At 41.1% G+C, this 21,137-nt stretch overlaps 1 protein-coding gene across 8 annotated transcripts in view; it reads right to left on the bottom strand.

The window, feature by feature from the left end:
- PALM2AKAP2 (PALM2 and AKAP2 fusion) overlaps positions 1 to 21,137 on the bottom strand; it is a 331,098-nt gene that overhangs the window by 122,800 nt on the left and 187,161 nt on the right. For all 8 annotated transcript variants that reach the window (XM_038553069.1, XM_038553072.1, XM_038553070.1 and 5 more), the window contains one exon: positions 7,568 to 7,653. In XM_038553069.1, the coding sequence (XP_038408997.1) occupies positions 7,568 to 7,653 (86 nt within the window). The remainder of the gene's footprint in view (positions 1 to 7,567; positions 7,654 to 21,137) is intronic.

Raw genomic sequence — 21,137 nt, 5'->3', positions numbered from 1 at the left:
ACCACAATAATCAAAATGTATTAAGCAATTATCTTCACCTCCTTTGTAACAGCCCTCCTGACTAGTTATTCCAGACTTAGCAAATTAAAATATAGGACACCCAGTTAAGTGTAAATTTTAGGTAACCAATAAACAATTTCTTAGGATGTCCCATGCAATATTTGGGACACACTGATACCAAAAATCTATTCATCACTTCTCTAAAATTCAAATTTAATTCAAAGTCCCGTATTTTATCTGGCAAAGCTACTCCTGCTCCATCCTGAGAGCACCCTTGCCTTAGCTGAGAGTAAAACTAATTTGCATTCATAAAATGCAAATTGAGAGGTTAAGCAGTGTCTATCTACCGGGTTCAAATGCTCACTTTGAGATCTTTGGTAAGTATCTTTACTGTGCCAGAGTGGCCACATCTGTAAAATGGGATGAAAAAGAGTCTCTCCCTCTCAGGGTCAGTTTGAGGATTATATGAGATGGTACCTGGAAGGGCCTAACACAGAACTGGGCTCATAGCAAATAATCAATATTAGCTATTATTGTTGGCAAGGGAACATGATGAAGAAATAAAATGGCAAAGAAGCACCTGGATCTTTCCTTTGTCAGGAATATTCCTTATCTTTTCTTAGATAATGAAGAGCTGTCAATGGCTAGGATTTCCTTTATTTTACTCCCATTGTATTTGTCAAATAAGGAGTCACACATAGGAATAATAATAACCAATTTGATCCTGCTTCTTATAGTTTACAGCATGGCCTTTCACATCCATTACCTGGTAACAACGCAAAATGCATATTTCAAAAAAAAAAAAATTCAAGACAATGATTCTCAAACAGGGAGTATTGTCAAAAGGTAGCCATTGGGTCTTGGTATGCCTCCCACCCTCTCAGAGATCTACTACTCTAAATGGTTTCAAGGATTAAAAAAAATCTACAATAAAAATATTTCCTTTGGCAAGGAAGCAAATTTAGAGCTATCTTTACGTATGTACACAATGTAGAAATGACTTCTGGCCCCAAATGTGTCTTTTTGTCCAGAGCCCCCACACAAAACAATCCTCGGCGTCGTCATCATCAAATACAAAGGGCAATTGGCTCCACACAGCTGGCCACAAAAGGCCCTCAGCAGAATGGCTTTTTAAAAGCCATGTCCAAAGAAAGCTGTAACCTGTGGCCTCTATTCATCACCGGAAGATTCTAAATGCTTTCCCCCTTTTGTAAGGGAGAACATCTGCCCTTCCAGAACAATTTCTCTCCCAGCATAAGTTTTACATATAGAGAAGCAACATCCTTTTATTTTAACGTTGCTTTCCCACGTCCTTGATTAGGACACATGCCCCCTTTTACATGGTTTTACAGCCAGAATCTCCAACCTGCCTCAGTGGTTCCCATCTTGTTTCTTGCCTGAGCACAAGCGAGAAGTATTGTATATGTTGTTAAGTTAATTAAACAAAGAGGTCATTAGACTGAGGTGGCACCATTGCCATGGCCACCTGTGTAAGCAAACCAAAATCTAACCCTATAAATGGCTTCAAGGTAATAAAATCAAAACGCCAAGGACAACCAATCACAAGAACCAATGAGGCTTTAAACCATAGGCAATCAATAATTTCCTTTCTTTTCTTCTGCTTTTTCTCTATAAACATCTGTCCCTGAGTTTCTGTCTTTGGAGCCTTGCTAACCACTTCTGATTTAGCGCTGCCTAATTCAAATCAATTTTTGCTCAAAATGTTTAAATGTTTATGTTTAATGTTTAAATGTTTAAATATATCTCAATGTTTAAATAAATGTTTAAATATATCTCAGTTTACATTATCTTTTAATAAATGTAAGTAAGTACAAGGTTTCTTTCTGAAAAAAAAAATTCTGGTGTGCCAGGACTTTCTTCGTTTTTTTGTTTTGTTTTGTTTTGCAAATACTTAGTTTTTCGTATCGTTATATAAAACAAGAGGGCAAGGTACAGAAAGCATTTCGGATTTAGTTGGTGTACATATTTGATTAAAATGACAGCTAAATCACATGATTTCTACTCAGAAGATATTTATCATAGATTGATAGTTTTAACATGATTGATGTAGTTTTGAATAATCATCAAATAAACAAAATTCAAGAGAACAATGCATAGCCAACAGGTGCAATTTCTGGCTCCCAGCAATGCACCCAGCTAAATAAAGCCAAGACACTTCCAGGATGTTGGCACTGGGTAGCTTACTCCACAGAAGAAAGGAAGCCCTTTGACCGGCAAATTCCTTTAAAATCTAGCACTAAGCACCTTCCCAGAGCCTTTATTTGTAATACTACTCTAAACATCTGTAAAGTGATTGCCTTTCTAGCTTTCCTACTCCACAGGACATTAAAATTCTAGATTGGGGATTAGCCATTTTACTGGCTATTTAAGATTAACAGGATGTACTTAAATTCCCTTGAGAAGACAACTAGATATTATTATATATAAAAGGTAACACTGAGGTGGTTGCTGGGAGCTGGAGGGAGGAGGGGATGGGGAATTATTATTTAATGGATACAGAGTTTTAGTTTGACATAATGAAAAAGTTCTAGAGATGAAGGACAGTGATGTTTGCAGAACAGTATAAATGGCAAACTGCTATAGAACTGTACACTTAAAAATGGTTAAAGGGGTAAATTTTGTTATCCATGTTCTACCACAATAAAAAAAATGATACACTAATAAAGATCATTATTATTTTTTTAACTAAAACGTGAGGGGAAAATAGGCAGACAGAAAAGAAAGGAAAAGAAGTAGAAAGAAAAGAGTCTGATGAGCCCACACCCCTACACCCCTACCCAGGGCAGTGGTGGGGCTGGTGGCAGTGATACACTAAAGAGGAAGACTGAGTTGAGGCCCTCCCCCCACCTCTCACCCCCACTCCAGTCTGGAAGAGGATCCCCCACTCAGGAAACATTGACTGAGCACTTGAATGAGAAAGGGTTGTATGTGGTGGAGAATTTATAAACTGAGCCAACCCTTCAGCAACTAAAGTCAATCAAGCCATTAAAAACTTATCTGCAGGGATGCCTGGGTTGCTTAGTAGTTGAACATCTATCTGCCTTTGGCTCTGGTGCTAATCCCGGGGTCCTGGGATCGAGTCCCACTTCCGGATCCCCACAAGGAGCCTGCTTTTCCCTCTGCCTGTGTCTCTGCCTCTCTGTGTCTCTCATGAATAAATAAATAAAATCTTTAAAAAAAAAAAAACAACCTTATCTGCTTACAAATGGCCAATAAATACATGAAGAGATACTCCACGTCATTACCTGTGGGGAAATGCAAACCGCAAACCAAAACCTTGGTGAAATACCAGGTGACACTCACTAGGATGGTTACAATCAAAACACGGACAAAAGCAAGTAACTGGGATGTGGAAAAAGTAGACCCCTTCTCTGTGGCTGGTGGGAGTATAAAATGGTGCAGCTACTTTGGGTTTTTTGTTTTGTTTTGTTTTGTTTTTTTAATTTTTTTAATTGGAGTTCAATTTGCCAACATATGGCATAACACCCAGTGCTCATCCCACCAAGTGCCCTGCTCAGTGCCAATCACCAGTCACCCCAACCCCCCGCCCACCTCCCCTTCCACTATCCCTTGTTCATTTCCCAGAGTTAGGTGTCTCTCATGTTTTGTCACCCTCACTGATATTTTCACTCCTTTCCCTTTATTCCCTTTCACTATTTTTTATATTCCCCAAATGAATGAGACCATATAATGTTTGTCCTTCTCCGATTGACTTATTTCACTCAGCATAATACCCTCCAGTTCCATCCACGTCAAAGCAAATGGTGGGTATTTGTCGTCTCTAATGGCTGAAGAATATTCCATTGTATACATAGACCACATCTTCTTTATCCATTCATCTTTCGATGGACACCGAGGCTCCTTCCACAGTTTGACTACTGTGGACATTGAAAATGGTGCAGCCACTTTGGAAAACAACCTGATAGCTCCTCACAAAGTCAAACATACATTTACCATATGACCCAGCCATTCCACCCCCAGGGCCTTAGGCACAACACATGAAAACATGTGTCCATGCAAAGACCTGCACGTGAACATTCACAGCAGCATTGTTCATAATAGGCAACAAGTGGAAACAAGCACAAAGTCCATCAGCTTGTGAAAGCACTAAGAAACAAAGCAAAACACTGGTAAACCCATTAAATGAAATACTACTCAGTGCTAAAGGAAATGAGATACTGGTTGAGGATACAGCATGGATCTCAAAAACACCATCTACGTGAAAAAAAGCCAGACATAAAAAAACCACAATGTTATATGATTCCATTTATGAAATGTCCAGAACAGGTAAATCTATAGAGACATAAAATATGCAAGTGTTTTCTTAGGATTGTGGTGGGAATGGAGATTATCTCTTACAGGGCATGTGGGATCTTATGGAAGTGATAAAATGTTATGAAGTTGGATGACGGGGATGGTTGGTAAATTTAAGAATATTAAATTAGGGGCACCTGGGTGGCTTAGTCTGTTAAGGATCTGACTCTGGGTTTTGGTTCATGTCATGATCTCAGGGTCGGGAGATTGAGCCCTATACTGGCTCTGTGCTCAGTGGGGAGTCTGCTTGAGATTCTTTCTCCCTCTCCCTCTGCCCCTCACCCTAACATGATCAATCTAGAAATTTATCTTCATTTGTTCATTCATAGATTTGTTCATTCAACAAATACTGACAGTTGCACACGACGTGTTAGACACTCCACCAGGTGCTGCAGATGCAATGCCCTCTAGGAATCACATTCCAGGAGAGGAGCCTACACGTTACACGTTGACATCTGTGGGTATTCATGTGACTGGCTCAGAGGAGTACTAGGTTCAGCGAAAGCATGTTAACAATTAAGATTGATCAGAAAGTGGTGCTATGTGAGGAGATAATATTTGAGCCCAAGAATACAAAGAGAAGTTAACTAGGTTGGGAGAGAAAGAGGGAGAGAGGGGGAGAAAGACCAAGGAGGCAGTGAATAAAAGTCACAGGGTTTTAAACAGCAGAGCACCTGCTGGAGTTTGGTTTAGGTGCTCAAGGCAATGGGAAGGCCAGCAGGGCTGAAGCGGAGAGATGTCATCCTGTTGGCCTTTTGAAAGGATCGCTCTGGCTACAAATAGGCTGGGTAGAGAAGGCAAGGATGCGTACAGAAAGACAGAGTGGAAGACAAAGCCAGAAACAAAATTGCAGTTAGAGTAAGGAAATATGGAAAGCCAGGAGGAGATGCCTGGGCCTTGGTCAGTGTTCAAAAGGAATGGAATCAAAGGGTTTTGAAGAAGGAAATCCTTTCTCATGCTAGTTGGAAACCGGAGATCCAGGAGCAGTGACAGGGTTCATGGAGCCATACAGCTTTAGCTGTATGCTGAGACAATGTTTTCCCCAAAAAACTCTGTATTTTTACTGTTGTTTTTTATATACTGCTGCAGGTGATTCTCAGAGTCACACAAGTTTTAGAAAATACCAATCCATCCCTTTTTTAAAAAACCAATGTCTAGACATGTAGCAAAACAGAATAAGGTGTAACATAGATGCTATACTGAAATATGAGTGCCCTTTTCTTCTAGTGAACAGTGGTAAGTGTTCACCACTAGATGAATGGATAAAGAAATATATATAATGGAATATTACTCAGTCATAAAAAAGGTTGAGATCTTGCCATTTGTGACAACATGGATGGACCTAGAGGGTATGATGCTAAGTGAAATAAGTCAGACAGAAAAAAAAAAATTAGTGATTGCTGTATAATTGGGAAAACCAAAGGCGAAGATCTAAACAGAAGTAGTTCCCTATGTTATATCCACCAGAGGTTTCACAAATTCTTTAGTGAGAAGCAATTGGTATTAATAGAGGAACTTAACCTTATTTGTAGGAATTTACTGGTATATTTAAATATACTTCTGTTTTGTTTAACTTTTTAAAGTGTATGGTGTCCAGTCTTCAGAGCAGGTTCAGTTCAACAGAGAACTAAAAATCCTCTGTTACACATTCCCAGTTGTTTATTAAAGAGAAGAGAAAGAGAGATCAAGACCGGCATCTAAACTGGCAAGACCCAAATACAACTTACTCAGGATCCTGGTTCCAAGGATCAGCAGACTGATTAAGCAGCAACCTTACAAAAATGGGAGTTGGCCAAGACTTGCTTCTACCGGAATACGCCATTTGCTTTTACAAAACAAACTCTAGTCTTTCTGATCATTTAAATGTCTACACTACATCTGCAGCTCACTAGCAACACATTTTAGGAACACATACTTCAAAGGACGACAGACTCCAAAAGGGCAAATCTGCGTCCATCAAGTTCATCCACCTGTCTCTCTCTCTCTGTCCAATGCGGTCATAGACACAAATTTCTGTCTTTGCAATAATAGCCAGTGAGACACTAATGCACCATTGAATCTACATTATTGTCTTGCAATTTCAGCTAAACATTATAATTATAAGCAAATGAACGTTCAGTGCTGAATCGTTATTGTTTAGATTAGTTGACTTTTTTGACCACTCAGGCTACTATCCCATCTCTCATTTAATTTGATTGTGGCATTTTTGTTTGCTCTAACATTTTAAACATAGATAACATAAGTCCAGCCTCCACATTACAAAGGAAAACTAGAATAAATTCATCCTGTATATTCTTTTGTACAACCTCTACTAATAAATCCAGGAATGGAATATCTCTAGGTAAATCTCAATATAAAAAGGGATACCACTTGGGGTACCTGGCTGCTTATCAGTGGAGCATGTGACTTTTGATCTTGGGATCATAAGTTCAAGCCCCATGTTGGGCCTAGAGCTTACTTAGAAAAATGGTGGGATACTACTTTTGGTTTTTCAATGAAAAGTTTGCAAGTTGCCTAGATTTAAACTCTAATCATTCAAGCAAAAAATGTTAGAAAGCCCTCCAGCTCCCAGCTTCTGTTAATTGAAACATAAACAGAATTTCAAGAAGGAAGAACCATTCCTTTGTGTCTAATCTATTAATAGAGGGGAAGCGGTTGAATCTGATAAATTTTGCTATGGATTCCTTAATCTAGGCAATGATTATAAACTCATGCAATTAATTTGAACAGTGATAATTAGGTTGGTTTCCAGATGACTCATTTTGTAAGCTTTTGGCCACTGGTGTTCCAGCTGGAGTGGGCCACATGCTGCCTTCCCACTGGTATCACTGGAAATCTTGAGTCAAGATCAAAGCTACTCTATGCCTCTCTGACCTTTCTTCACAATGCACAGTGGGGCCTGGTTTCTCAGCCTATTATTCTCAGATTTGCTCTACTGTGCCCATGGGGTTACCACTTGCAGACAACCTACATGCAGATATTCTCTGGAGACCCTGCAACAAGCCCATTGGAATTCGCACCTTGGATTCTAGCTTTTAGGTGGTTTCCTAATCCAGATGCCAAATTTCAGAAAATCTTACATCTAGCTGACTCACGGAGGCTCCAATGAATATAGAGAGAGAAACCCAGCAGGTTGAGGGACGGTGCTCATTTTGTCCCTAGAAGTCTGCCATAGGCTTGTTTTCCTCTAGAGACGTACTTTGAGAACCAAACTAAAGAAAGGATCTCTTACCTTGATAGTCATGTCTGCATTGGATATTTCTGTGGCATCTGAGACTGCCTCATCTCCCTTTAGCAGCATAGTCTCCCACCCGACTCCTGAGAAAACAAAACAAACAAAAAAGTGAAATTTGAGCCAAGTGCATTCAGCTGACATGGATAGCCACCTAACCAACATTTTGCAGGTTCCAACTCCATGTGTGTTATAAAGGAAACCAATGTCGCTCCAGTACACCTGCGGGGCAGTTTCTGGGAAAGCATCCTTTCAAAAGTATGGCCAGTCAATACCTCCCATGTTTTGACTTAATCTCCAACTTTGGAGTCCACTGTCTAATGGATGGTCCTGCAGACAGTTCCATGCTCAGTCCAGAGTGGAGAAGAGGTTGGAATGAACTCTTCCAGAATCCAGCCCTCATACTGAGCTCTTTTTTGGGGGGCTCACAGTGAATCCTGGGACATAGAAATGCACACATCTATAGAGCTGACTCCAGATTATTCACTGCCCTAGATTCCACACACATACTGGAAATGATTGAGGGGTTATATTCACTTTTAAAATCTATATTTGTTTTCTCCTCAAGTCTTGATAAAGATTTGTATTCCTTTTTTCTTAAACTGTCAGGTGATCTCCAAGAGTAGACACATGGCAAGATACAGGGTTTTGCTCTCTTCACCTCGAAAAGGAGATCCGGGGTTGGTGTTCAGAAATACCCATGAATACAATACAGTCAAACTGTACCGGTTCAGATGCAGTTATGTGTGTGAATCCAGGTGGAATGGTCTATATTAGAGAAATGTTTGAAGTAATGACAAGTATATTTTTAAAAACGCATTTATTGCAGATAAAGTCATCTTCTTAAAAGCTAAAAACACAATACTTAGTAAAGTTTTTAAGGGACTACTTTAACCAGTAGAAACAAATTTTATAATGGGTATAATAACTTCCTGCTGGGATATGAATGCTCATAGCCTAAAGTATTAAAAAGATTGTTTTCTTAAATAGGTTAAAATTAGCTTCGTGGTATTTGCTTACACTGCTGATTGCCTTAACAAATAATTTTGTCTAAGGGTAACTCAAGGACAATATTCATCCTGGAATCCTGTGTGAATAGCCCAAATTCAAAAACTTCAATTATCTAGCATTATGTTAAGTCAGGATTGGCAAACATTTTCTGTGCCACACAGTAAATATTTTAGGCTTTGTGGTCATGCCATTTCCGTTGCAACTTCTCAAGCTGCCACTGAAACAGCCAACAGACCACACGTAAACAAACGGGCATGGCGAAGTTCCAATAAAACTTTACAAAAACAGCCACTGGGCTAGATTTGGCCCCTAAGATGTATTATAGCAGATGGACAGTGAGGATGGTTGCATCACACTGTGATTGTATTTAATGTACAGAACTATACACTTCAAAATGGTTACAATGTGAGTTTTATCTTATGTATATTTTACCACAATAAAAAAAAACATTTTGCTAAGCAATATTCAGATTTTCAATTTAACTGATTCTATAATTATCCATTGAGTTGGTATACCATTACTTAACTATTTCTAAAATGTTGGATATTTAGGTCACTTCTAATTTCTCATCTGTGTAGATAATGCTAAAATGAGTACCTCTTTGTCTAAATGCTTTTCTTCTCACAAATAATATCCTTCAATAGGACTCCTAGGCAAAAAGTATGCATACTTTTAAGGCTAATGGCATGTGTTCCCATATTGCTTTGTAAAACAGTGATGCCAGTTTTCAATATATTATGTAGTGATTTTGCTATCATCATCACTTGCTCAATACTGTTATCATTAAACAAATTGTGTGGTAGTGGAAAATTATTTCTTAAGTTGTAGATACACAAAATATTCATTAGAGTATTCTATATATTTTTGTGCGTGGTATCATAATGATTTTTGTGCCAATTTGTATTCATGCAATAAAAACAATACAATAATTTTTTAAAAGATACTTTACCAAAAAAATAAAAAATAAAAAATAAAATAAGATACTTTACCAGCTTTTGTCCTAAATCAAAAAACCAGAGATATGTATAAGAAAGATTGTTATACTCCAGCATTTCTGTAGAGACCAATTGGACAAACCAGATGGTGAAGCAGAAACAATTTTTGCATGACATTTTTAAGAAACTAATATCAGATTAATTAAATTTTAATATTTTAGCATCAATTACATTATTTTATAACCTGGATCCTGGAGAGCCTCATTTTAAATGACATATGCACAATGGATTGCTTAAGACCCATGCACTCAATTTATTGCAAGGTGCAAATAGTTGTCTCTCACTAGGTTGTAGAAATTGGGTCAGTTTCATGAGCTGCCCTACAGTTTCCTCTAGGGAAATTGCTGTAAGGAGGTTGTCAGCTTTTTCTTAAATGCATTTTTCTGGGAAAGCCATCTTTGCTCCTAACATGAATGGATTATTTCCCTGACACACCTTGCATCCAACAGACTAAGAGCCCCTCTTGGTTTAAGCCACTGTTGGCACCTGTCAGATCTGGCTGGCAGAGAGATACAGATGTTGGGCATGATGGACAATTATATGAAATTTACTTAATGGCATAGTTTGAATTATCGTTCAGCAAATATTCATTCCCCTCTTTTCCCACTGTTGGAGAAGTTTTCTTCCCTGCTCACTGATGTTTGCTCTGGCCAGTGGGATCTTAGTGGATATAACACAATCAAAGGTTTGAAATGCACTATAGCATAAGGAGGACATGCTCCAGTTGGCCTGCAAGGGACTAGGAGTCATGGGGAACAAACCTGGACACCCCCATCAGCATCTTAGAGCTAAGTCAAGTCTTGATCAATCAAACCCTAGCCCAGCTGCACATGCATTACAATAAAAGCTATTGAGTTTGGGGATGAAATGTCAAGCAGCATTATTGTAATAGTAACTAATAGATATACTCCATAAGCAAAATTATACATGAAAGTCATTTTGGATAAACCACTTTTATCTTTATTCAAATGTAATTCCCTTTCCTGCATAGAAATTTCAGTTGCAAATACTGATTCGCATCTCTCCCTCTCTCTCTTCACATATATATATTATTTAAGTAGGCTGTACACTCAATGTGGGGCTTGAGCTCACTACACCGAGATCAAGCATTGCACGCTCTACCAACTGAGCCAGCCAGGTACCTGAAGACAACAGTTTAACTTAGATGACCTATCATTTGATGGAAAGAGTAAGAGGAAATAGACCCAACATTTCAATTTTAAAATGTTATTAATCCTAACAAGAAGTTGTGAGGGCAGGAAAATGATATTTTAAATGCCAGAGGCAAAATTCCTTCCAGAAAGAGAACTGAGTTTTGGGTATGATGGGCTCCATATCATGGAAGTAGGAAAAAAAGAAAGAGGTCCATTTAGAAGAAGGAGAGAACCTGAAAGATGCTGGGATGAGAATTGGCAGTAAGAATTTCCAAGGGCAATAAAAAGGACTTTTGAGAAGAACCAAGATGTTTAAACATCAATTTATAATTTTTTATAGTGCCGTCTCACGACATGATGCTCCCCTCAGTCTCAAATGGAGACAGAGTGAAGATCTGTTCTATGTAAGTGTCTTGTGTTGGTGTTATTTTGTAGAAACAGAATGAGGATCTCCGGATGGAGAGAAGAGAATGGCCATGTGCACATAGGAGCTCCCTGTAAAAAGTAGAATCTAAGGAGGACATGTTGATAAGAATCTGGGATAGGGTATTAGACATGAATATATACAACAGAACCTTAGGTAAATTTTATTTGAACACCAAAGGGCAGCAGACCCTCCCATCCTGAGGACTTGGAGAAGCAAGATGATTGATGTTTCTTAGTAGGAGGATGCTCATGCATGTAAAAATGCCACTACTGTTTCCACAATGGTGATTTCCATAAGACCAACGTGTAAGTGCATTGCACCACAAATAGGCAGGGGGATAGCTTGGAATGCTTGTTTGAGATCCTTCCGCTCTAGGGTTTTATCAATGACTGTCAACATCTGCTGTTATGTCCAAGTTCCTGAGATGAATTTCCACTCAACTAAGGTCAGTATTTAAAACAATAGCACAAACATTTCACAGGTCAGATATATAATTGCAAAAGACAACACATTCTAGACTGATGCATTTCTATTATTAGTCAGTTATGTAAGCACAATCACCTCTGATTTCAGGGGACGAACCTATATAAAGAATTGGACCAAAGAATTTTGATAATTGATAATTATATATATTTATACTTATATATACTATTTTACATATTATACTTCTACACACTCTACTTCCAAATAACTTTTTTCTCTTTTGTCCTCTTTCCCTGTTCTCAAGTTCTTATTTATAATTTCTTTGAGAAGAGAAAGCATATTTTATATTATTTCTATAATCTCTAGATTAAAATAACATCTTTCTCCAAAAAGAGAACAGGCTTACATTTCCGAGTAGTGGGAAAAATTGAGACCTGTCTACTTATAGCTGAGATATGCTTATAAATTCCCCATTAGGGACACTTGTATAACAATCTTTCAGGAATAAGTAAAATCAGCCAACCAATTGTTGCTTTTTATACATCTCCTCACTTAGCCCACAGTCAGATGAAGAAATCCATTAGCCCAAGTTTCCAGTTCCCTAGCACCCACATCTCTGGTCTCCATGCACAGGATGCACTCCATTAACTGGCATGGCCTCCCTCTTTGATTCCTGCTGGGAATAGCACATATGCAGTTGACAGAGTAGCACAAGCAGAAGAAAGGAGGCTGAGCTCCAGGCCTGGCTGGAGAAGCCAAGGGCACACATGAGGATCTGCAAGATGGAGGATTTGAGATGGTAGCACGGCAGCCATGAGAGCCTGAGCATAGTAAGCTGCAGACAACACATCTTTTGTGTTTGAACAAAGGGAAACAGGACCAGACTGAACAGAGAAGAGGACAAGCTGCTAAGAAGGCTTGTTGGGGAAGCAATCAATGGAACTGCAGAGAATACTGGATGATTTCCTTATTTCTGATTCTGGGTAGTACTAAAAAATAATAAAAGTAAAAAAGAAAAGATCAGAGACCTAGAGGGAGAGGGTGGCACTGTACAGGAGGGTGCTGGCTATACCTAGACCCCCCAGGACCACTGTGCATTGCTAGGTAAAAGCAGAGTAAGAAAGAAAGACAAGTCGATACAGACCCTTATGTACAAGAGAGTGGACTTTTGCTCTAGGTCATCTGTCCACACGGATTTTAGATTGTTGGGCAAAGTGGATCATTAGTGATGCTCACCAAATATTTCTAGTTCCTTCCTCTTGTGCACACATAACAGAATTTCACTTCCTGGCCTCCTTAGAATTGGTGGCCATGTGACTAGTTCTAGCTGATGAGTGTGGGCAGCAGTGGCATCTATCACTTCTAGGCAGGAGCATGTAATTGCTGATGCAGGGCCCTCCAGAGCACCTTCTCCTCTACCATGGTGCGTGGTAATGTTCTAGATAGTGTGATTCTGTTAGCCTGAGTCCCAGAGTGAGAATAACACAAAGCAGAGACAGAGCCAAGCCACAATGGCCATGTAGGATGAGTGAGAACTAAACCTTTATTGTTTTGAGACATGGGGATTGGGAGTTGTGTATTACAGTAGCATAACCTAGCCCAGCCTGAGGAGAGGACGTAGCTCTTCCAGACTTGCCTTCCTCATCAACTTCCAGTTCTCATCATAGAGAGTTTTTAGGTAAATCTGTGCTCTATTGCCTAAATCAATCCTCTCATTTAAATTTTGTCTCTGCAACCAGGCTATAATGATCCATACCTTTTACTTTTTTGAACCACCCTGTTTCCATTATGCCCAGAGCTTATTGCATAGGTTAGTTGTATCTCATGGAGGATTTACGTTCTAAAGACAAAAGACCTCATCCTGAAGAGTCAAAACCACTCTTGAAAATTCCTTAAATCTCCCATATAGTCCAAAATAGCACCATCCTTCAGAAAACCCAACAGAGCCACTTTTTGTTCCAGCTTCGGAACAGTCCGTTTCCTTTGTTAAGTACCAGATGATGCTGTTGGCTTGTGCTAAGGATCACGTTGTACAAAAAATAGAGATCTGGAAACTGCAGAATTTCTCAGGGTTTGGAGATACTCAGATGGAGAGGTAGAAGAAAAGACCAGCTGGGTGACAGCAGAGGAACACTTGCCTTATCATCCCCACACTAGAGTGTACCATTTAGAGTGCTTTTGGCTGCAGGTAACAGAAAGCCTACTTCATAGATGATTAAACAACAGAGGAGTGGCTCATGGAACAAGAAGTCCCAAGGTAGTGTGGCACCAGACGTTGTTGGCTGATTCAACGGATCCATGGCCTCAGGGCCTCTTTGTCTCAGTTTGACCTCTGCCATTCTCTTGACCTTCTTCCATGGTCCCAAGATGGACATAGCAGTTCTATGTGTCATGAAAACATCCAGAGGCAGGAAAAGGGAGGAGTAAATACACTTCCACAAAAGCACCCTCCCAACATAGCCCAAAATCTCACTGGTCAAAAATGTAGCATTAGTCTATCTCTAAACCAGCTGTGGAATATGCAAATGGAATTCTCAAAATTGGCTTGGAGCTAATTAATCAGGATTTACTACCGAGTCAGGCCTTCCCTGGGTCAGCATTCTCTTAATACACAACCACTCGGAGGATGAACAAAGGAACAAAACAGGATTGTGGCCAGCAAGAAAGAAGGGGGACAGGTTGATTGATGGCTATCAGACAAGCAACCAGTAGGGTCTGACAGGCACACAGACTGGAATGTCAGTCATAATCTCTGATACTTTTTAAATGCCTATTTTTCTCTCATTATTTTAGCTAGAAATATATACTTGAATTCATATAAGTTAAAAACACAGGTGATGCCAGTACTCAGCCTTGCTGTATAGTGGCAGCTCCTTGGTGAGGTGTCCAGAGTGACATCGCGGCCTTCTCCCTCCACTATGAATTCATAGCTCTGCTCTTTAGGGCACTCATTGGTGCCTGAGCAGGGAAAGCCCTTAAGTGTGTCTGGCTGACAGCATTGGCTCATCGATGATACCTGAGTGGGTGCTTATCAACTAGCTTGTAAGTACTTGGGGGCAGCGACTGGGCCTGATACCCAGTTAGCCTCCCCAGGTGTCTGTTAAATGAGAAGTGTGAGTTTTGGGCAGCCAGAGAGATCAGAGCTTTAGGGTAGGGCATGGGGTGAGAAAAGAGAAGATGGGGAATGCTGAGGGAAAGGATATGGAGGGCATTAGAAATAGCAGCACTGTTGCTCTAGATGCTAAAGAAACAAACAGGCTGTCATTGGTCCTATCCTTCCCTTAAACCAGGCAAGGCCTTGTGGCCCTAGTCACTTGCCAGCAAATCTAGAGATAGGGAGCATGTGGAGGTATAGTTATCAGACATAAAACATATGGGTGGTGGGACTCTGAGGACTTTGAGTAATCTCCACACCCCATGTGGGGCTTTAATTTATAAGCCCAAGACCAAGAGTTGCATGTTCCACTGACTGAGCCAGCCAGGCCCCCTAAGGACCTGAGCACTGAAGTTGGGGCCATCCATTCACCAGCCCCACCTCACCCTCAGTCAGTGCAGTGAGGGCCAGCATGTAGCAGAGGCTCATTAAATGTTCCCCAAATTGAACTGGAGTCAGAAGGGGCCTGGAGCTGACTGAGCTGCTTTCTCATCAGGATAGAAAGCTCCTCTACAATGTCCTTAGCCTCTACGTGACCTCTTCTTTGGCATCTTCCTTACCACCACCTCAGGTCATGCTGATTATATAGCCGGAATGTCTTAAGAACAGCTGAGCCACAAACAGATTGGAGAAAAGGGAGTCCAGTCAATGGACCTATGTCACTTGGCTTAAGGAGAGAACAGGGGACACAGCAGAGTCCTCAAATGCCAGGAGAGGGTCCCTTTTGTTTGTGGGGACTTTAGTGTATGGACCCTGCTCAGACGTGGCCAACCTTCCTATCCGTCCTGGCTGTTCTCCTCGTTACCCCTATGCCTCAGCCCTCATCAACCCACTGACCCACACACAGCCCCAGACCTGCAGGGAAGTCTAGAGTCCAGCCTTCTGTGTTTCCAAGAGAGAACTGAGACCTGAGACAGAAAGGAATGGGAGCATCTCCCAGGAAGTTGCTGAGCTGGGACCGGAAGAGACGAGATTGCCTGATTTCCTAGACTAGGATTCTTCCTGGGGCCCAAATTCGGTCAACCCCATTTTGCAAACAAAAGATCCACCCACTATGAGAGCATTTAGTTTGATCATAATGAAAAGAATGGGGTTAGGGGCCTGGGTCCCACCTCTCTCTTCTTCACCCAAGTCTCTGCACCAAGTGTGTCAGGACAGAGACTCACTCAGATATTTCTCTTCTGGTAATTGCCTTTGGCTATTCTTGGGTTTTAAAAATCTCACTTGGTTCTCGAAGGAGTTCTCAGAAGGGTGGTTATTAAAGCTTAGCGGAACTGCAGAACAATGATTTGCCTTTAAACACTTGGCTTTGGGAAACCCCACCCAAGGATAAGCTGATGGGGCCTGCTTCCTCTGGAGGGAGAGTCCTGCCAGGGGCTGGAGGAGCGAGGCAGGATGTGGCCCCAGCCCAGCCCGGCCCAGCCCCTTCAGGTGGAAGCTCATCCTTGAGCCTGAGACCTAGCATTCTCTTTCATGGGACAGATGGAAGTGCCAGGCCCCGGGGCCTCCAGAAGCCATGGCGGCAAGGGCAATTTCCCCTTTCTTGGTTCCTCTCTTTGAGAAGACACCATTGGGAAAGAAAAGGTCCACCTCTTAGATGAGCAGTTATTTTCCTCAAACTCATCCAGAGGTCAGTGAACCCCTTTCCCCACCTGTACATTCCTGGGTAAGGGACACCTCTCTGGGTTCTTCCCAGGGGCAGATGTTCAGGTTGCTCAAAGATGCACAAAGAAAAACCTCAGTGTCTTTCTTGACCAGTGTGCCCCCCTCCATGGCTTCTTGACCCCTTTGTTGTCCCTCCAACATGGACACAATAAAACCAGGCATGACAACTAAACTGCCCTGGAGATGTACTATGGGTCAAATGCTTTATCTTTATGTGTAACATCACATTCAATCCTCATACAATACAGGTACATGAGGCAGGTACAATACTAACCCCACTTTACAGATGAGAAACTGAGGCTCAAAGGACTGAAAACTGAACTATTAAGTAAGGGAACCAATACTTAATCTAAGTGCTCTGATCTCAGAGGCTATTTTCTTAACCAGTACACCTTATTACCACCCAAAAGATGAGTATTTCTTTCATTTTCTGAGATAGGAGAGCAGGAAACTGGAGGACATATTGAAAAAAAATCAAGATTCAAGAGGGGGAAATTGTCTTCCCTGAGGTTCCGGTTCGAGCTGGCTTCTGAGCTCACAATGCACACATCAAACAAAGGTTTTATGGTGGGACCCTGAGAAAAATATGCAGCCAGCACCAAACCCAATCCCATGCAGTTCAGCAAACAATTACTTAGGGTTTGCAGAAGCCTCTCTGGGGGCAGCTAGGATGAGCAGGGAGCGCTCAATCTTGGTCTTGTGGGATCCCATGCATTCCAGTTCTGCAGAACAGTGACCTGACCATCAGAATGTTTGAATAATGGAAGAGGATTAAGACAATGAAAGCACCTAGTGCCTCTGAGTATCACCTTGGGTTTTGGCAGCCCACAAAAAAACGCCGGGAAAAACTTTGGGTGATTGAAAAGGCAATCATGCATCGGTGAAGAGGTGAAAACTTAAGAGTACCCGAAGCTGGAAAGTCATTTACTGATTCCACCTGACTCTCTCCCTTCAAGCACGGTGTAAGAAGGAATAACAACAAAAATAATAATGGCAGCTATCAGCTTTTGAGCGGTTATTATGTGTTCTTCATTTGTGCTATATTTAACATATATTATCTCACCAGCAATCAAAAGCACCAAATGGAGAAGGCACTATTATTATCCTCATTTTCCAGATAGCTGAAAGGTAAATAATTTGCCCAAGAACACAAAGTAAGAAGCAGACCTGGGATCTGAAGCTCTCCAAGTTCAGTGCTCATGCTCCAGTATGCTGTTGCTAATCACCTGTGCTAACCAAGGTGCCCTGGGTGAGAAGGGCAAGAAGGAACACCCCTCCTGAGACTGAGAAGGTATGCACACACGGGTACCTGCCTGCCACATGCATATGCTCTGTGTATGCACATGCATGCACACTCGTGGACCCACATATGCACTCATGCATAACTCATGCACAAACCCGCATGTGCATGCACACACGTGCATATCTGGACATGAAGCTGCAGTTTTTTTTTTTTTTTTTTTAAAGATGCAAGACCTCTCCTTTTTTTTTTTTTAATTTTATTTATTTATTTGAGACACACAGAGAGAGAGATAGAGAGAGGCAGACACAGGGAGAGGGAGAAGCAGGCTCCATGCAGGGAGCCTGACGTGGGACTCGATCCCGGGTCTCCAGGATCACACCCTGGGCTGCATGTGGCACTAAACCACTGCGCTACCGGGGCTGCCCAGAAGCTGCAGTTTTTAAGCCATTACTGTACACTGAGGAGTCTTGGACCTCCCCTTAAGGAGAAAACAGCCTTCGTCTGTCACAGCCTCCGAGAGGGGATTGAGAACTGGGTGTTTCATCTCCTGCTCTATTTTCAAAGGTGCATTTTAAGCATCTCTCTGTATGTGAAGGGAATAGCAAATTCCAAATGCATGAAAAGGAGAGCAAAAAAAAGATCATGGTACACTGCTTAAAATGAATTTTATGAGACTCTGAGGCCCAAACCAATTTCGAAAATGGTTTGTTTTGGCTGGCCTGAACCGGTCCTCAGATATCAAAGCCTTTTTAGGTAACCATGCTACTTGCAATGAAGTCAAGAGACTGTTCACAAACAGGTTCCCTCCTCAAAGGTTAGAGAACTACCAGCTTAAAACCTGGTTTACTCTCAAATTAATTTGTGGATATTACCATTCAGAGGGGCTTCTCCCCAAATCCAATGAAAGATTCTGTTATATTCTCTATGACATCCTAATTATTAGTTTTGCTATCCTGATTTTACTAGGCTGGAAAGATTATTGGATATTTAGTCCCTAAATAATAATGGCATAAAATTAAATAAAAGCCCAAACTGCCATCTTGGATTTAGTTGCTATGCAGAGGAGATGTAGATTAATAATGAAAATAACAGGTGATGTTTGAGGCATATTCAAGGTCTTTGGGCTCTTTGGAGGGTCAACCAACCAGCTAGAGTGCTTGACTTTCCCTATCTTGGCTGTGAAAAGAGTACCATTGGACAGAGGGCATAGGGGAGCATGGCCCTTGGAGACACAAAGAAGCTGGTCTCTGCTATGCCTTTCCCACCACATGCCTCCCTTCCAGCCCCACTGCATGTGCACCAATTCAGGCTGAGTCCCCCAACTCAGATCTGTCTTCCATATCATCATCATTGTTATTTTTCAGAAATGTAATGGCCATTTCACTCCCCACCCCAACCTCATTCCTTGAATTTCTGCTGTTTGCCAGGCACTATGCTTGGGCTGAGGAGACCCAGATAGAAATACCTAACCATCTGGGAGGAGGAGGTTTTCTCTTTGGGCAATCTGATTGCCAGTACTGCTCCTTTCCTCTGAATGGGGCCTTCCCTGACCAGGCATCCAGGATGTTACATTTCCGCTCTGAGTTCTGGGCGTCCTGCCAGCAGAGCTTCCTCTCCTCCCCTTGGGGGGCTGTGATGGTGTCAGGTGACCTGTGGGAGTTCACCCAGCCATTCAAAAAACCCACTTGAATCAAGTAGAAGTGCATAGGAGAGAATATTTGTAAAAGAGTTCCCTGAAAATTTCATAAAGGTTCTCAGGGTGTTCATCAGCCCAGAAGTTAAGAATGATGACCCTTCAGGCTTTCAGGCATGCTTTACTTCATCTGCAAAGCACTGTTGTTTTAATTTTTAAAGTTTTTCTTATTTAAGCAACCTCTACCCCCAATGTGGGGCTCACACCCACAACCCCAAGATTGAGTCGCACACTCTTATGACTGAGCTAGTCAGGTACATCAACAGTGTTATTGTTTAAAATGATTTAGTTATCTTTATTTATTTATTCATTCATTCATTCTTTTTGACGATTTTATCTTTAAGTAATCTCTATATTCAACGTGGGGCTCCAACTTACAACCTGAGATCAAGAGTCGCATGCTCTACTGACTAAGCCAGCCAGGGCCCCTACGTAGTTATCAATATTTAAACTTATGAGAATGCACATGAACATTAAACATCTAGTTTTTCTTGAAAAAAGTTAGAAGACTGGTGAAACCAGGCCCAGTATCTATAGCTCTACAAAGCAGCAACTGCCAAGAGCTGAGTCACTATTATCACTGTTTTAGAAGAGATTTAACTGCTCCACCACATTCTCAGTTTACTTGTGGGTTGATGTCACTCACTAATGTAAGTCTGGTCTCTGATGGCATCTGAGTTTATAATCCTAATATGGTTTCGTTCCCTCAGTGTCCTTCAGGAGGAGCCTCACCAATTCCTTTTTGAAGATTTTTTTTTAAGCAGATTGAATTTATTTACTTATTCTTGAAAGAGAGAGACAGAGAGAGAAAGGGAAATAGAATGGGTACGAGGCAGAAGGAGAAGGAGAGAGAATTTAAAGCAGGTTCCTCACTCAGCGTGGAGCTGGACAGGGGGCTTGATCTCACAACCCTGAGATCATAACCTGAGCTGAAATCAAGGGTATGACCCTCAACCAACTGAGCCACCCAGCTTCCCCAAAGAAGACTGATTTTAAACCATCAATTTAAAAAAACTGACTTGGCCACAGCTGGTTAGGAGCTTATTGTGGGAACTGGCAGGAGAACCACAGGACCATGGCAAGTTACTTCACTCAAAGTCATAGTTTTCCTTACCTATAAAATGAGGACAGTAATAGGAATCACTTAGGGTCTTGGTGTGGATTAAATGAGATAATAATAATGTAACTCCACAGCTCAGTGCCAAGAACATAGCAAGTACTAGATAAAATTTGTCATTACCATTATTTTTATTCTTTGATACCATAGTGGCTTCACTTTCAAATCAATGACTTCTAGGAATATGTAGCAACAGAAACTGCAGCTAAGAAAAGTGCTGCCAGGAGAGATAACATATATCTAGATCTAAATAGAAGCTTCTAGAGTCTTTGGGGGGCTGGAATTATAATTAGTACCTCTATTGGACTGCTCAGCTAACTTAATTTTTTCCAGAAATAGTGGTGATAGTTTGGTCCTTTCATTGGCCCCAAATGATCATAGTTCTTAATTAGTCTTAATAGAAATTACTTTAGCCATATGCAAATGTCTGACTCCCAATTTTTAGCAGATTTGGGGGTCTGTAGTGGGATGTCAGCTTGCCTGGTATTATGTATGAGCTTATTATGTGCCTCTCCCCACCCCATTCATTATATAGAAAGCCTAACCCTTATACCCTCAGAATGTAATTATACTTGGAGACAAGGTCTTTAAGGATATGATTAAGTTAAAATGAGGTCTTTACAGTGAGCCCTAATCCAATCTGAGGTGTCCTAACAAGAGGATATTTGGACACACAGGGACGCTGCAC

Source organism: Canis lupus, chromosome 11 (assembly GCF_011100685.1).
Source record: "Canis lupus familiaris isolate Mischka breed German Shepherd chromosome 11, alternate assembly UU_Cfam_GSD_1.0, whole genome shotgun sequence".
Taxonomy (NCBI): domain Eukaryota; kingdom Metazoa; phylum Chordata; class Mammalia; order Carnivora; family Canidae; genus Canis; species Canis lupus.
The sequence above is the reverse complement of the archived record's forward strand: the minus strand, read 5'-3'. Positions and strand labels throughout refer to the sequence as shown.